This window comes from Monodelphis domestica, chromosome 4 (genome assembly GCF_027887165.1).
Source record: "Monodelphis domestica isolate mMonDom1 chromosome 4, mMonDom1.pri, whole genome shotgun sequence".
Lineage (NCBI taxonomy): Eukaryota > Metazoa > Chordata > Mammalia > Didelphimorphia > Didelphidae > Monodelphis > Monodelphis domestica.
This window is the reverse complement of record NC_077230.1, coordinates 32209991-32227712: the sequence shown is the minus strand read 5'-3', so window position 1 is coordinate 32227712 and position 17722 is coordinate 32209991. Positions and strand designations below refer to the sequence as shown.

The 17722-nt window shown below is 35.0% G+C and overlaps 1 protein-coding gene across 11 annotated transcripts in view; it reads right to left on the bottom strand.

Moving 5' to 3' along the window:
* DMD (dystrophin) overlaps positions 1-17722 on the bottom strand; it is a 2399796-nt gene that overhangs the window by 598415 nt on the left and 1783659 nt on the right. For all 11 annotated transcript variants that reach the window (XM_007493357.3, XM_056797113.1, XM_056797116.1 and 8 more), the window contains one exon: positions 7998-8209. In XM_007493357.3, coding sequence (XP_007493419.2) covers positions 7998-8209 — 212 coding nt within the window. The remainder of the gene's footprint in view (positions 1-7997; positions 8210-17722) is intronic.

Below are 17722 nucleotides of genomic sequence, written 5' to 3'. Positions count from 1 at the left end.
AGGAATAAGTATGGGCCAAAAATAGATTAGATTCAAATTTGTAAGTTTATTATTACATAGAATTAAAGGAATTCAGAAAAAGTATTCATTATGCAACTTTGTAGTTATCTAGGCATTTCAGTGTTATCTGGTTCTTCATAAATGAGAATTTCTCTGAAAAGATACTGCAATGGTAATGGGTTGCCATTTCTTTTTCCAGATCATTTTACATATGAAGAAACTGAGTCCAATAGCATTAAATGACTTGTGCAAGGCCATAAACTACAAAGTATATGAGAGCAGATTTTAACTCTGGTTCTTCTAACTCCAACCCTGCACCACCTAACTCCCTCTATTATATAAAGAGTGATGCATATTTTAAAATGAATTGATGTCAGTTGTTTTACAAAGAAGTCACTTCCTCATATAGATAATTTCCAGTTTCCTTTCCAATATATCCAATATATATTCCAATACTTAACAATATATGCTTAACTATATATATGCTTATATATACTTAACAATATAGTTATAGTATAGTATAGTATATAGTATAGTTATAGTATATAGTATATAGTATAGTTATAGTATACTTAACAATATAGTTAACTACCTCACAAAGACCTTGATTTTTCTTCCACTACTTTTATCGGCTCATTATATGACTTCTGCTAGCTTTCAACAATATGAAAACAATATGTCATGAGAAATTGATCTTTGAATCATCTTTTCCCATGTTTTACTTCTAAAGTGAAGTATCCTCTCACCCTCTTCTCTTGGTGATCTAATGAGCTTCTGTGGGACCAATTATCATCTCCATGTAGATGATTCCCAGATTTATATATCCTCTTCTTGTCTATCTCCGGAAGTCTAGTCTTGTATCACCAATTGCCCACTAAACATATTGCAAATTCAACTCAAAGGATATCATATTTCCCCCTACAAACTGATCCATCTTCCTAAACTTGTCTGTTTCTATGGAAGGTACCACTTCCAATTCTTTCTCTTCTATTTTTACAAAATTTCAGCCATCATTGACTCATCAATCTCCCTTATTTCAAGTATCTGATCAATTTCTAATTCTTGATTCTATCTCTACCTTATCTCTCATATAGATCCTTTTCTTTCCACTCACATGACCACTGCTTCCTCATCTTCTCTTGCCTGGAGTGTTTCAGTACCCTACTGATTATTCTTTCACCTTTGAGTATCTCTCCTCGCTAATCTACTCATGATAAAATGTCCAAAATTGATATTTCTAAAGTGTAGGTCTAAACATACCACTTCCATGTTCAAAAAGCTCCAGAGGCTCCCCTTGATTCTAGGATATGGCATAAATTTGTTTGGTATTTGAAGAACCTTACCATTTCAATCCATGCAATCTTTGTAGGCTTATTATATATTGTCCCCCTTAATGTACTCCTCATGTCAATCAACTTGTCTTAGTTATTGTTACTCATGTCCCTTACTCTGGATTTGTGTCCAAGTATCTACTCTGCATCAGGGTCAAGGAATCATTCAAGAGTTCAATGAAATAGTCTTTTCACCAGAAGTATATTCCATATTGCTTTTCAGATAATAGAAGCAATTCTCAAATATATTAAAAGCAGTTCAGAAATGTCAAAAGCAAATAAAAAATGTTCACATTTCATTTCCTGGGATCCTTTTCATGAGCTAGCCCTCAAACCTGGGATTCACCTTCTCCCTAATTTGCCTCTAAAACACCTAGCTTCCTTCAAGGTTCACCCCAAGTCTTACCTCTCAAATGAGGCTTTTCCTTATCTCTCTAACCTGTAAAGATTAAATTTAACTCTACCCTGATTTTGAAAATGAAATTAATTAACTCTACTCTGATTTTGAAAATGAAATTAACTCCCCTGTCCATTTTTCTATTTAATTACCAGAAGTGTAAACAACTCATTTACACTTGAGTGGGGAAAGTCTGTGACCCACGTTTACAATCAGAATCAAACTGACTACTCCCTGGGCAGTCCTATAGCAAAGCTTTAATATTAATTGGTAGATGAAAAAATTGGAAGAAGGCATAGGAAGTAACGCAAAAGAAAGTATCTTTAAAAGTATCTTTAAAAGGGAGTTATGACTTCCTGTGGAGGAGAATCATCTGAGATTTGTGGGAGATTTCTCCGAGATCTTTATCTGAGATCTTCAGAGAGAACTTCTGACTTCTTCTGGAGCTCTGAGTTGAGTTGGAGGCTGGTGAAAAATCTGCTGACTGGACCTGAGACCGTGTACGTGGTGAGACTGTCCTTGAATCTCTCCCCTTTGGACTGACATGTGGTGAGTGAAAAAGGCTGATTCCATTCCTGGATTTTCTGAAGAGACTAGCCTAAGGAGAGATCTATCCTCTTGAGAGAGGCTCCCTATAACCCCAGGTCCTCAGTTACAAGGGCTGAGGGCCACTCCTGTTAAGGACTAAACTCCCCTGTCTGTTTTTGAGCTAGGGGTCAGAGCAAAATACTTAGTGCTTAAGCTAGATATCTTACCCTATTCTCTCTCTGATTTCCTACTTCACTCTTTCTATATTTTATAAATAAATTATAAATAAATCTCTTTGGAATTAAATTCCTGGTGACCCTATTTTAAAATATTCAGTTTAACCTTTTTATAATTAACCCTTTTCCCCCCTTACAAACCTCTAGCATCTGCCTCCCCACATTATCTTGTATTTATTTTGTATTTACCTATGTGTGTCTGTATAGACTCCTAGTGTCCCTATTTCTATATTATCTTGTATTTTTTACATATGCAAATAATAATAAATAATAATAATAATAATAATAATAATGGCCAGCATTTTCTAGCAACTATATGCCATGCATACAGCTAAAGATTTTACAAAAAATGTTATATCACTTGAGCCTTATAATAGCTGTAAGAGGTTAAGTTTTATTCTTTTTTCCATTTTTTAGATCAGGAAATTGACTCAAACAGAGGTTAAGGGACTTGCCCAGAGTCACTAAGTATCTGAGCCCAGATTTAAACACAGGTCTTCCTAAATCCAGGTTCAGTGCTCTAGACATTTTGCAACCTTACAGCCTTCATTTTGTTCTCTTTGATAGCATCTAAGCTCTATCTCTATGTTTAGTCTAGTCCCTGTCACATAGTAGGTGCATTTAAAAAATGTTTGTTGATTGACTAATTTAATATGTGAGAATACTGCAATATTTCTATTAATGGCTCTGTTCCATTGCTACTTTGCAACCAAAATGGGTCTTTAATAGGTTTGTTTTCTCTTTTGTAAAGTGACTGTTTATTACTTGTGTCACACAGTTGGCTTTATTCTACTGACAAAAAAGATTTGACTTCATAGGACCACAAGACATAGAGCTGGGGCCTTTGAGGCTTTTTCTCTCAACTCTTTCACTTTACAAATAAAGAAACCAGTACCTGGAAGTGTTAAATAATTTGTGAGAGATCACATAAGAAGTAGCAAAAGCAACTGAAAATTATAACCAGGTTTCTTGGATCTGAATACAAATCCTGGTTGATTTGGAAACAATGCTAGAGATAGTTGCTACAAACTAAGGAAAGCACAATATCCTAAGGAGGGTGATGATAAAGAGGTGGGAAGGAGTTATAAAGAATGCAGCTGGATTCAGGACCATCCTAGATCCTAGCTGAAGCTTGCCTTTTCCTAATTCCTGTATAGGTCTTTGTTACTGAGAAAATGAGAACCCTTTGCTATTGCCACAATGAGATAAGACCAGTCATCCATTGTTTTCCATCATCAAGGCTAGTATTCTCTTCCATTACCTTAAGTAATTAAAAGTTAATTTTAATTTAAGGACAATAAGCCAATTAATAATAGTCATCAGGAATTCCTCATTGAACCTTCCATTTTTCTTGCTATCTAGAATATTCTCCCACCCCTAATTTGGTACCAAGTATCACTGCTTTTTGAAAACACTTTACTTTTTTTATTCCATCACACAAGACATTTTACTTTTTCCTTTCCAAATAATGGAAGAATTTGCTCTCTCTCCTAATAAGTATAATGTTAAATTGCACATACTTTCATTTGCTTATACTTGACTATTTTTTTCCACAGGAAAGGAATCTTTATAAACAAGTTTAATTTGTTGTTTCCCATACTCACACTATTCTCTTATGTCTCTTATTTTGTTCAAACTGAACAAATTTCTGGTTGTGAAAGAGGAGATTAGTAATATCACCCAGAAAAATTCCCGTGATGTCTTCCAGGATACCAGAATGGAAAGGTATTAATCCCATGCCTCCAGATCCGTCCGTATCTCTCTTATTCATAGGCTAAATCTGGCTGCAGTTTTATTTGGTTCAAAGAAATGGCATTCTATATCTATCTATCTACCTACATAACTACCAATCAATCTATCTAAAATGAAAGTTTCTTTGGGTAATGCTAAGTTTAAAATGTGTTTCATTTTGATGAAGAAATATGCATTTCTTATTCAAAGGTGAATCCTTCATTTCAAAATAGAATAGAATGACAACTTTAAAATATTTCTAGTCAATCAAGTTAGAAGTGTTCAAAGCAATACAATTCAAAAATCTTGCTTTTTTCTTTCTGCCTTGAAATATGATCCTTTCAATATTTTGAAGCCTTTTGCAAAGGAGATAAGATCTTAAGTGCTATGTGAGCCTCTCTAGTTGTGGTTTGGACCCTTTCAGGTTTTAAATACTTCTCACACAAGCAAATTCCTTTTCCCCTTTCTGCTATCTAAATGTACCATCCATTCTGATCTTAGTTTTATCACCATCTGTTGGGCCCTCTCTCAGCTCTCTCTTTTCTTTTCTCTAATTTCCTACAACTCTTTTCATCAATGAGGCCCCTGCTATGTTAAACATCCAGAGATATTTATCCCCATTTACTAGAAAAGAAATGATAAGGAGTTACAGTATGGTGTACAAAAGATGAGGCAACCACACTAATGTCTTAGAGTTTTCTAAGTTTGCTGCCTTCTGTTTTCATTCAATATTAAAAGCCTAGAACTTAAATCAAAGAATTTATTAGCTGTGAAAAGAAAAGTCAGGACAGATGGGCTATATGTCTATCTTGATGTTATCTTTAAGGGTTCCTTTTTACAAATGTACGTGATTGGCAGAAATAATGCTAGGCTGGAAAATCTACTGTGATTTTTTTTTCATACTTATTTTAGGTGATAAAGAAGTTTGATGAGGCCTCTGCTACTTCATCCAAGTAACCAGGTGTATTTTTTTTCTCCTTTTACACAGTAGGATTGCCCTTTCCTGACCCCATATCTGATGTTTGAATCCTACCTTTCATTTAAAACCCAGCTCAAATTCCACTCCCCATGAAGCATGAAAACTTTCCTAAAACTCAACAAAGAACAAATATTTTTTTTTATTCTTGAGACCTGGCATACTATTTTAAGGACAATGTTGTATAATAATTATAATGTATTTTATATTAGGTATTTCTGTATGTGTTATTGCTTCTGACTTTTATGTAAAATTCCCATTTAAAAAAATTCATTCCATCTCTTGAATGCAACACAATAATAAGTACACATAGTAAGCTGGGTTTTTTTTTCCCTTCCCACAGATTTAAAGTCAGGAGGCATAAAGAGGTCATCTATTCTAACTTCTTCATTTCACAGAAGAGGAAACAGATTCAAAGAGATGAAGTAAAAGAATTTACCCAAGGTTATACAAATAGTAAGTGGTAGAGACAAGATTTGAAACCTGATTTACAAAACAGCATACTTTCTACTCTGCCACTAAATGATTAATTATTAATTAGTATTATCAGCTAGTACTAATGACTATTATTAATTAGTGCAATTAAAATGACTAATCACAGGTGCACATTGCTCAAGAACAGGAATCCTAATGCCGTCTTGTGAACTCTAAGTACTATTCAAAAGATGTCTATATTCAAGATTCAAGTTTTCCCTTATATTTTTTTACTTTGTTCATCTATCCAATGAGGCTTAGCTTTGAGAAATGATATTGGTATGCCATGTCATGTGGAAGACTTAGATTTGTTCTGTTTGGCTTTAAAGAGAACCAAAAGTGATGGGTAGAAGTTGTAAGAAGTCATATGTAAGCCTATAGGTTGTGTTAGACATTTCAGGACCAGATGACTTTTGATACCCTTTCCAGTTTAAATTTATGACTATGACCAATTCACTTTTGTAAAAGCTCTGATCATCAGGAGATTTTCCCCTCCTATCAAGGCTAAAAGTTATAAGGAACAACTTGAGCCAGGACAATTTATTGTCATCACAGTCAAAATAGAAAAATGGCTGAAGGGCCAAAAAAAAAGTACATGTTAATACAGAGCTAAGAACTGAATAAGGGTAAAATAGGCAAAATCAGGAAAACTATACAAAATTAATATTAAAAATAAAAATGTAAAGAACAGTAAAACAATTGAAATGGAATATTATAAAATCAAATTGATCAAGCTTGACCCCAAAGAGTAGATCTAAGAAGGCACCTCCCTCCAGTTCTTTATAGAGGTCAGGGACTCTGGTTATGGAACACTGCATATAAATAATGGTTTTTTCCCAATATTTTGGGTTGTTTGAATGAATCTTTTTATTATAATGGATCACTTTATCAAATATTAAAGAGGGGAAACAGGGAAATGAAGACAAATGATAAGTATAAGTTTTGAACAGGCCCACTTCAGCTAACATGGATCCTAATGTGAACAGAGACTTGAGACCAGCACAGCCACTAACACCCTACTGTAATAGATCAAGTGTGAGATATTGGCCTATCTCAGAATGGTGACTTTTCATTGGAAAGATGAGAGATGTTGAAATGGCGAAATTGATGGTTTGGGGCAACAGATTGGATTTGGGGTGGTCGTGCGAAAAGTGGTGAATCTAGAATGATTCTTGGATTGTGAGCCTGGGGGCCTGGGAAGAGGGTGTTGTGTTCTATAGTAAAGGGAAAGGTAGAAGGGGTTGTCCATGGAGGAAAATGAGTTCCATTTCAGACATATTGAGTTTAAGTTATCTACTGAGCATCCAAATTTGAGAAGTCTGAAAAGCAAGTAGAGATACAGGATTGACAGTCAGCAGAGAAGTTAAGATAAATAAATTTGAGAACCATCAACATAGAGATGGGAAATAAATCCATGGGAACTGAGGAGATCACCAAGTGAGGTAGTATAGAAGAGAAGATCCAAAGCAGAACTAATGGTTAAAAAAGTATAACCCCAGGGGCAGCTGGGTGGCTCAGCGGATTGAGAGCCAGGCCCAGAGATGGGAGTTCCTGGGTTCAAATCTGGCCTCAGACACTTCCCAGCTGTGTAACCCTGGGCAAGTCACTTATCCCCATTGCCTAGCCCTTACTGCTCTTCTGCCTTGGAACCAATACACAGTATTGATTCCAAGATGCAAGGTGAGGGTTTAAAAAAAAAGTGTAACCTGGATGAGCACATCAACTCCAGCAAAGGAGAGTGAGGAATGGACAGATAAATAGAAGGAGAATCAGAAAAGAGTGTTCCCAAAAACATAGAGAGAAGAGAGTATCAGACAGAAGAGAGTGATCAATAGTGTTAAAAGCTGCACAGAGATCAAAGAGAATGAAGATTGAGAAAAGGCTAATGGATTTGACAAAGAAATGACCATCAGTAACCCTTTTCATATCCGTTGCTCACAGTGACTGTGAACTAATCCTGTCTCTCCATTACTTCAAGACCTGTGTGGACTGCCTGGACCTTCAGATATATATATATATATATAAATAACCAAGAATGGCTATAATTGAGCAGAGGGTGCCACTTTTCTCTCCAAATAATGCTAGAGATCAGATTGGAGACGAGTGTAATATGAGGTGGGAGGCACATGATCTTGCTTTACTACTCTTCTTCCTTCTCAAGAAGAGAAGATTAGGCAGGAAAGGGTACAACAGGAGATGAATTAGTTTTCATGAAAGCACTTTAGCAGATTCCCATGAATGTAGTTCACTTATGAACCTTTCAACTTCAACCAATAATATCATTTCATCCACCTTTAATTTTAAAAATAATGTCAGACACTGACCTTAGTTTCTGTAGACTGTTTTCTGATTCCTTCCATCGTATAGGGAATCTCCTTCCATGACTCTAGCTTGGTTTTTGCTTTTTCTAGAGTCCATTCAGCTTCTTTTTTGGCTTCTAACCATTGGGCAGAATCTTTCAGCATTTCATTCAGTTGCTGTCTCCTCCTCTGAAGATGTTCTTGGACTTCATCCCATTGACTCTGTATTTTTTCAACTAATGAAAGGAAAAAAGAAAAAAATCATAATCTATTATGTTTTTTAGAGAATCTTTTAGAAAATTGAAACACATATATGTATTATTTCTATTTTACACTTCCCATAGACTAAAAAAAACATTATCAATGCTTTAATGAACTATTATTCTTTGATTTTTCTACATGGAAAAGCTAAAATGTACCAGCTTGCTACTCCAAGATTACCCAGAAAATAAATGGTAAATGTAGGGGATTCAAATTCAAGTCTGCTGATTAGACTTCTACACATAGTTACTCGACTATATTTTTTTCTGGAAAGTTATATTTGAGGTTTATTATAACACTGTTCCTTGACCTTCTCTTATTATGCTTATCACAAGTTCACTCATAATTTGTAAAGGATTGAAACAAAGACTATATTGATTAACTGTAACCTTATAGATGATGGGCCTTTTTTTGGGATGCATCAGCAAGAATTTAATATATCAATAATATCTCAAAAAAGCTTGATTTTATTTAACCTTTCATAAGCATGGTAAGCTATTTGCAAACCTGCCAACATAGGTCATGCAAATTATACACTTCATTTCATGAAATAGCCCTCATTTAAACAAGGTCAACACCATTTTGGGAAAAAAAAAAAACAAAAAACAACATGCTGGTTTAATCTTGCATAGGTGAAGATTTTTTTAAGGGGAAAAAAAACTGTTATAGCCTGGGATGACATTTCATCCAAATGTCCTGCTTGATTGTCTATTCAATCACAGCAAGGTAAGGTTTCTAACCAGGAGAGATCTTTCATATATGATTGGAGATAGCCAAAATAGTCTACTGAATGGGCTTTCTTCACTTTTGTATCTCTCTTTACTAGCCAGCAGGCCATATAAGGCCAATATCTGGACAGCTGGACCATCAAAGGATTATATTTGAGTCAAATTTCTGAAGACCATGTTGTTCAAATAAAGTTGGCACCAAGATTTTTTTAAACCCTTAACTTCCGTTTTGGAATCAATACAGTGTGTTGGCTCCAAGGCAGAAGAATGGTAAGGGCTAGGCAATGGGGGTCAAGTGACTTGCCCAGGGTCACACAGCTGGAAGTGTCTGGGGCTAGATTTGAACCTAGGATCTCCAGTCTCTAGGCCTGGCTCACAATCCGTTGAGCTATCCAGCTGCCCCCCAAGATTTTTTTAAAGGAGATAATCTTTTAAATACCAGTATTTGTAAAAAGAACTTTGGAAGGACTCATTCAATTTATTATTTTGGAATTTCCCCATATGTAATCCATGGAACTCATCATTCAAAATTCTTTAGAGGCTTAGAAAACATGTCTGTGAAACATGTAAGAAAGAAGTCCACTCTGCCCACCCATTCATATACATATTTTATTTCTTTTTAGACAATATTTATGTGTGAAATTAGCAGTGCAAAAAAGAGGTCTTTGGAGCCAAAGTTAACATAGTGTATTTGCTTTTGGGAGTCTTACATTGACATAAATTTGTTTTTTAATAACTTTGCTTCTGTTCTTCTTATTAAATTTCTAACAGATCAGGCCACTTCATTCCTGGGCTATTGCAATTTCTTTCTTCACCGCATTCTTTAATATCAGAAATGTCACTGCTAAAAAAGTCATTCCCTTAATTACACACAAACTTAAGTCCATTCCTCCTTTCTTTAAAATTCACCACTGACTCTTTGATTTACCATGATCTAATTAATCATATGAGGCCTGTCTCAGATTTTTAGGAAAAAAATGGTTTTTAATCAATTGGTTAGTTACATGAAGCTGTAGGACAGTGTGACTTGCTCCCATCATTGCATATCTTGGTGCTATCAATACACAGTATTGACTCCAAGATGGAATGTAAGGGTTTTAATAAAAAATTAAAAAAAAAGAAATAAAAAAATCATATGTCTGAAAATCGAAGTGAATTACTGTTCCCATGACCCTCTATTGAAAGCGGCATGCTTTTGTCTTAATGCTCAGTGGGAGAGAAAGGCTCATTGTATTCCTATGAGTTTGGAAGGAAAGGAAGCTTTTCTTGGTCTCTCCCTTCAGGAAAATGTCTAGGGAAGAGGTTTTTCCTACCATATTATGAAAGATTAATGAATACAGAGAAAGGAGAGATTAGAGAACCCTACATGGTCCAAGGAGAACCCGAAACTACACAGAGAGGAAATTGTTTGCAGACTGTATACCTGGAAAGGAGCAAGGAAAGCAAGTACTCTTCAACCTCAAACCACTGAAGTTCTCTACCCTGGAACCATCTAAGAATGCTTTCCAGAATAGGTCTTGATCAATGACACATGTAAAACACAGTGGGATTGCTTGTTGGCTATAGTAGGGGAATGGGAGGGGAGAAGGGAAAGAACATGATTCATATAACCCTGAAAAAATATGCTAAATTAATTAATTAAATAAACTTATTTGAAAAAAAAAAAAAGAATGCTTTCCAGGTCCAGAGAGTATTTAAGTCCTTGCATTTACTACTTACTAGTAGTTTAGAGGACTACTTAGAGTCTTGAAACCTTCTGAGAAGAAACTCTTTTGAGAGCATGTCTAAAATAATCTTCACTTTAATCTTAATTTCAGTTCTGATTAAATACTTTGTATTTAAACACATTAGCTCTATCAAATTCTATTTCGGTCAGTCATTTAACCCCTTCATCTCTGGTTTTCTGATCTGTAAAATGGAGTTAATTGTCATTCTCACTTCACAGGTTTGCTACGAGACTAAAATGAGTTAATGTGTGTAAAAGATTTTGCAAACCTTAAAGCATTATATAAATGTGAATTGTTGTTACTAATGCCATGATTTATTTGCCTGGGTTCTATTTGTTTGGAGAAAGCTGAGGGCTAGATTATTTTTAAAAGTTCCCAGTTTCTGGTGGGTTCAAACAATTGATTTATCAATAATTCACTTGTTTTTAATTGTTCCTATCAAAACCAAGTAGATTCAAGTAGGTCCAGACTCCCTGGATTAAATTCATTTAATCTTATCTAAATAAATCTTATTTAATACTTACTCAAAGGATAGAGAGACAGACTTGAGAGAGAAGTTTCTGGGTTCAAAGCTTGCCTCAAATACTTCCTAGCTGTGTGACCCTGGGCAAGTCACTTAACCCTAACTGCCTAAGCCTTACTATACTTCTTCAGAATAGATTTTTAGTATCAATTCTGAGACAGAAGGTAAGGATTTTAAAAATAAATAAATCATAATAATTTAATATGATTCTTGCCCTCATGAAATTTGCAATCTAGTGAAGGGTGAGGAAAATGAAGATAAAAGAATCATGATTCTGGTTAAGTCTGCACAGCAGCAAATAGGGTATGAGTTAATAAAAAAATCAATAATACAGCTTTATATATACAAACCTAAGAAAATAGGGACTAAAAAAGGGACTAAAGTGGAGCTATAACAAACCAGGAAATTCTGATCAGCATTCCCCAATTCTATTATTCAATAAAATAAAAAAAAGTGGAATTTACTAATACAGCTGGCACACTTAGTAGATACTTATTCAAAATGCAAAGAAACAAATATTGTACTTATGAAGGAGTTTTGACAAGGCAAAAAAAATATAAAAAAAGGAGAGATGTCAAAATAAAACAATAATAATTATAGACATTTAGATAGCATTTGCTGTGAGCCAGGGACTGTGCTAGATGCTTTTTTTTTCATGATCTCATTTGATCTTCACAATTATGTTGGGAGGTAGTTGTTGCCATTATCCCCATTTTACAGATGAGGAAATTGAGGCAAAGACAGGTAAAGTCACTTACCCAGGGGCATAGAGCTAGTAAGGACCTATTTGAACTCAGTTCTTCTTGGCTTCAGGACTAGCATCCTATCCACTGGGCCAACTAGTTACCTGTCCATGCAAGCATATTAGTTGTGATCATTAACAAAGGTGGAAACCAGGCTTAATTTGTCAAAGATTCCAAACAGCAAAAGATATCAAAACTTTCTGTATCACTAAGAGAGTTCTTTCCCAACTATGTATTTTTGTAATGCATGGCCACTAGGGCCTATATTGCTATGCTGAGTTTATATCAGATTCAACTGACTTATAAAAGTAGAATAATAATAAAATATAGGCCCATAAACATCGGCAATCTGTGCAATGCTCTAATTGAAGAGCTAGCCAAATTTAGGGACGTCTCCTCACAGAAGTCCATCATGGAAAGTATTTTCACTTTTTTGGGTAGTAAATAGATATGAGATAATAAAAGAAAATAAATAACTGGTCCTAGGGCCAAGGGTGACAGCATGGGAATCAGCATGGATCCAGACTTATGGATATACAGAAATGTCAGATCTGAATCCCAGCGATCGTATCAAGTCCTATAATATTGCAGGGAAAGTCTTCACATTTTATTCAAAGGCAAAAAAGAAATTAATGAGCTGATTGTATATTAGCATATCTTTCTCCTGAAGTGCTTTTCTCTCTTCTTTACTACCTACATTTGAGCTCTATAGTCATTCTTGAAATATAACTACTATAAAAGATATGATAGGGAGAAGGAAAAGAATATTTAAAAAATGTCTGACGGTGCTTTTGAATGCATATAGCTAAAGAACAAAGATCAACTCAGTTATAATTTCATTAAAAATTCTTTCATAATTCTAGGTGTGAGAATTTAGCATCAGAAAAATGTCAGCATGTTTTGTTGGAAAGTGGAAAAAAATAGAATAATAAGTTTTACTCTCAAATCAGTCCTCATTAATTAGCTGAGTGACCTTGGATAAATTCTTTCACCACTGGAGCTAGCCTCATCCTCTAATATAATGGCCTTACTCACTTTATTTAATCTCACACTGTTGTTATGAAGTTCTTTGAAACAAATTGGATTATTTTTTTGTTTGGTTTGACTTTCTTTTATGCATGGAAGAGTATAATGTGAGATTCCTTCAGGATCAGTGCTAGCACCCAGTTTTTTTTTAATCATATAAAAATAATGTAGGGGAGGGAAGACAATGTGAAATCAGAGTTTCAAGATGACACTAACTACTCTGGGTGGTGAAATGCCAAGCTATAAGGAAAAAAAAAAGAATGATCTTGAAAGGTTGGTTGAGTTGGAGCAAAAGCAGTAGGTTTTTATTACTATGAAAATTTCAAGGCAAGATGCTGAGAGAAAAACAACATACATATATTCAGAGCCTCATATGTGACAGACATTACTTTAGACAATGGAAGTATGCATATATATATATATATATATATATAACTATATCTATCTATCTATCCATCCATCCATCAATCTCTCTCTTTCTCTGTTGATCTATCAATCAATTGATCATCAATCCATCTATCACTTTTAAAATATATTTTTATATATATTAAATTTTTTTTTGCAATACAAAAGCTAAGTTTTAGAGATATATTTGAAAGCAAAAATGAATAGGAGTGGTGCTCACTTCCTCTAATGTCCCTCAATCTTAGGTCATTATAAGCCTTTTGGAGACCTTCCTTTTATCTTCTTTTGCATATAGTCTACTTTGTGGTCACCATCCTAGATTTCATTCCTTTGGAGAGATTTCTGTGTGGCAAGTAGAGGAAGTGAGAAGGAAATACAGAAGGTCATATCACCTTCCAGTTTAGCCTCCCTTCAAATGCAATGAATGACAAATACCTCTTATCTTTTATCTTTTACCCATTTGGAACATTTATTAAAATTAATAAATCAAAATAATTATCTTTGATATTGTTCCTGATCCTTCCAGTCAATACCCAGACTTTGGTGATTCATTTTCATCTCTAAGTCCAGTCACTATTCTCTTTTGCAACTCCCTATTCACAAATAATGCAACACACAAATAAAACTGGTTGACATTTATCTAGAGTAAGCAAGCATCACAGTACTAATTAACTCGGGAATTATGAATAAACTTAAAGAACAAAACATTTTAGACTAGACATCAACTCTTTCCCATAGCAACTGTGTGGGAGGGTTGGAGAAGAAGGAGTACAAAGAAACCCTTTATCATCTGCATGAATTCTCATTTAAAAGGAAGTTTACCATTTGCCTAGGTACACATCTAACTCTGGCCTCATCTGGCCATCATTTGCCATCAGTGAATGAAGGTGACAGCAGCCAAAATGTATCATGTTAATACTGGACACCAACCATTGCTGCCTTCTCTTTGTCTCTACAGCATTCATTTCCTTTCTTTATTGTTCTTGCTTACCTGATTCTAATTAAATCTGCCTCTCCCAAATACTCTCCTATCCCTGAAATCAGACTGTTAAGAAAATCATTGTGACTTTCTTGCACCAAAAATCAAAATAAAACAAAATAAAACAATAAAAACAAAACAAAAACCTCAAGCCCCCAAAGTAAAGTAAACCTTGTCCTGATTTCAGGTTCCTATTTACTTCTTGATTCTGCAGCTACTTACTCCCTCACACTAAAGATTTAAAGATTTTCCTGGAGGTGAGAGGAAACAATCTTGTCTTTTTGGGACTCCATTTCTCTTTGTATTTGGATCATAAAGAGCCAAAGAGTTCCATTCCAGGAAAAAAAAATACAGAATTGTGTGAAAAGACTGATGTGTAATAAGTAGTGATACTTTCTCAAAATGTTAGGTGCTTTATGATTAAGAAAACTATAAGTAATTCTATTGAGTTTTATAGAATTACTGGGAAGTAAATTCATGGTTGATTGATAAAGGACACAATTACCCTTTGACTCAGGGAAAGACTATAGTTTAATTGTTATGCCCATGAAAGTACTGGAAGTGAAATCTCAGATCAGACTAAAGGTATGTCTCTTAGACTAGAACCAGGAATGAGGGACTCAGGAACTCCCTCCTTTTCCTTCCTTAGCTACCTCAATTATCTCTCTCATAATGCCTTCTTCTGGGGCAGACTCTGATAAGAGGGTAGAGAACTTGTAGGCTCAGGGAAGCATTTCCCCTTCTTGGGAAGGACAAAGTCCATGACTAATAAAGACATGAATCCCTAAAGTTCCATTCTGTTGTGAACTGGAAACACAGGCTAGTCCCTTGATCATTTAGGCTTGATATTGGAAAACAATGAAACATTTTTTAAAAGGGATTTACTTAGCTACATCTGGAGATGCATATTCAACAAGTATAAACATTGAGAACATCCGTGGTTGATTCAGCTGATCTGTGAAACATCAGCCAATAGCAGAACATCTCTGAAGCTTCTCATGGCTGTTTTGTTTCCAGGCGATTGGAAGTGAAGTTAATAACTGAGCTTTTAGTCCTCTTAGCCAACCAGATATCTAGGAATGTCTCCATGGCTTTTAAGGGGGAAAAAATTATCCAACTTGCATGGGAAATAGGGTTGGGATATGACCCTAACATATCTTCTATCTCTTTTCACAATGTGGCTCTCTTTCCAAACTCCTGGGCCTCACAAAAGTTTAAGGAGGAGGGAGGGTAAAACTATGGGAGAAAAGGAAAATCCCTAGAAAGGAGAGACAGATGAATCCTTAGGGAGAGTGCAGCAGACATAGAGGTCCTGAATCCCTTCCTCCACCTTGATCATTCACCTGAAATCTCTCCCATCCAAACACAAATAGTAGGCTTTAACTGGGGGTGACTTTAATATTGATTCTGATCCCTAGACTGCCCTTCTCTTCCCATCACGAATGTGCTGTGAAGCAAGGTCACCTAGCTTTAGGGGGAATCACTTTTGGCAGAGAGAATGAAATTTGTTAAATGAAAGGAGAAGGGACAGAGTTGCTAGGCTAGGACCAACATCCCTCTCCATCACAGATTGTTCTTCAGGTTGAGTTCTTCCAATAGCATTCTGGGATAAATCCTAAGAAGCTTGCAAGAAAATTAATGTTTCTTTAACAAGACCCTATCATAGGATCTCCTTTCCTTGTCCCATTAAAAAAAAATATATATATATATATATATATATATATATAAAAGGAACAGGAACAATTTGTACAAAAATATGTATATGTGGTGGCAAAGAATGGGGAAGCTAAGGGATCCTCATCAATTGGGGAATGGTTGAATAAATTGTAGTAAAGGAGTAAGTTCATTGGATAGAACACCAGACCTGGAACTGGAATGGCTTGGGTTCAAATGTGATGTCAGATACTTCCTAGCTGTATGACCCTGGGCAAGTCACTTAACTCTCATTGACTAGCTCTTAGAGCTCTTCTGTTTTAAAACTGATACTAAGAGATAAGATAATTTAAAAAAAAACACCACCACCAAAACAAAAAATAATTGTATTTTTTTGTAGATTTTAATGGCATACTATGGTGCTTTAAGAAATGATGAGCAGAAGGATTTTAGAAAATCTTGTAAACTAAATGAACTGAAGAGTGAAGTGAGAAGAACCAGGAGAACATTGTTCAATTTAACAGTAACACTGTGCAGTGGCAGTTAGGTGGCTCAGCAGATAGAGAGCCAGACCTTGAGACAGGAGGTCTTTGGCTCAAATATGGCCTTAGATACTTCCCAGCTATATGATAGTAGGCAAGTCACTTAACTCTCATTGCCTAGCCCTTAAGAGCTTTTCTGCCTGGAACGGATATTCAGTTTCAATTCTAAGAAAGATGGTAAGGATTTAAACAAACACACAGATTAATAGTTTATGAACAACTGTGATATTGTCAACCTCCAGAGAAAGAACTGATGGAGTTTGAATGGAGATCAAAGTATTCCATTTTACACTGTATTTTCTTCACTTTTGTCTTCTACAATGTGACAAATACGGAAAATCTGTTTTATATGATAGCACACGTATTTTATTTACTGTTTTAGAGTGGGGGGGGAGAGGGAGAGGATGTGGAACTTAGTATTAGAAAACAAATGCCAAAAATTATTATTGGAGAGCAAGAAAACAAAAAATAAAATAAAATAAAACTGGATGGTCTAATGAAATGAACACAAGACTCCTGACTCCCACATTTACTAATGGTGTTAACTCTAGGGTAAGTCAATTAATTTATCTGAGCTCTTATTTCTTCTTCTGTAAAATGAGAATAATGATCCTCAGATTAACCACTACAAAAAGTTGTTTTGAGGAAATCACTTTATAAACAGCAAAGTACTATACAAATCTGAGCTATTATGAACCAAAGGGGGATTTCTTTTTTAGCTCTTCTATTAGCATTTTGTGTGACATAATAACTTTATGAGATGAAAGTTAGAGGCAAATGAAAGAAAGCTATGTAAAATATTTTAGTCTATCAAAAAGAATCACTGGGCCTAGAAAATATTTAAATATGATACAAACACAACATGTCAGCATGTCTTTTGGATAATCCATCTGTCTCCTATGCAGCACCAGCCTTCAATTAATTAAGCACCATATGTAACAGAAAAGGAACAAACCACAAAATGGGTTTAAGGCCAGTTCATTAAAATAGCATAAAGGAGTCCTTTACAATTCTAACATCACAAATTTGTTACTATGTCACCCATAAACAACACACAAAATAAAACCCAGTCATCATAGAAGAATTGTCCATGGAAATAGACATACTTATTTGAATAGTAATATTTTAAATATCCATAAATGAGAAAGATAATTTCCCCCCA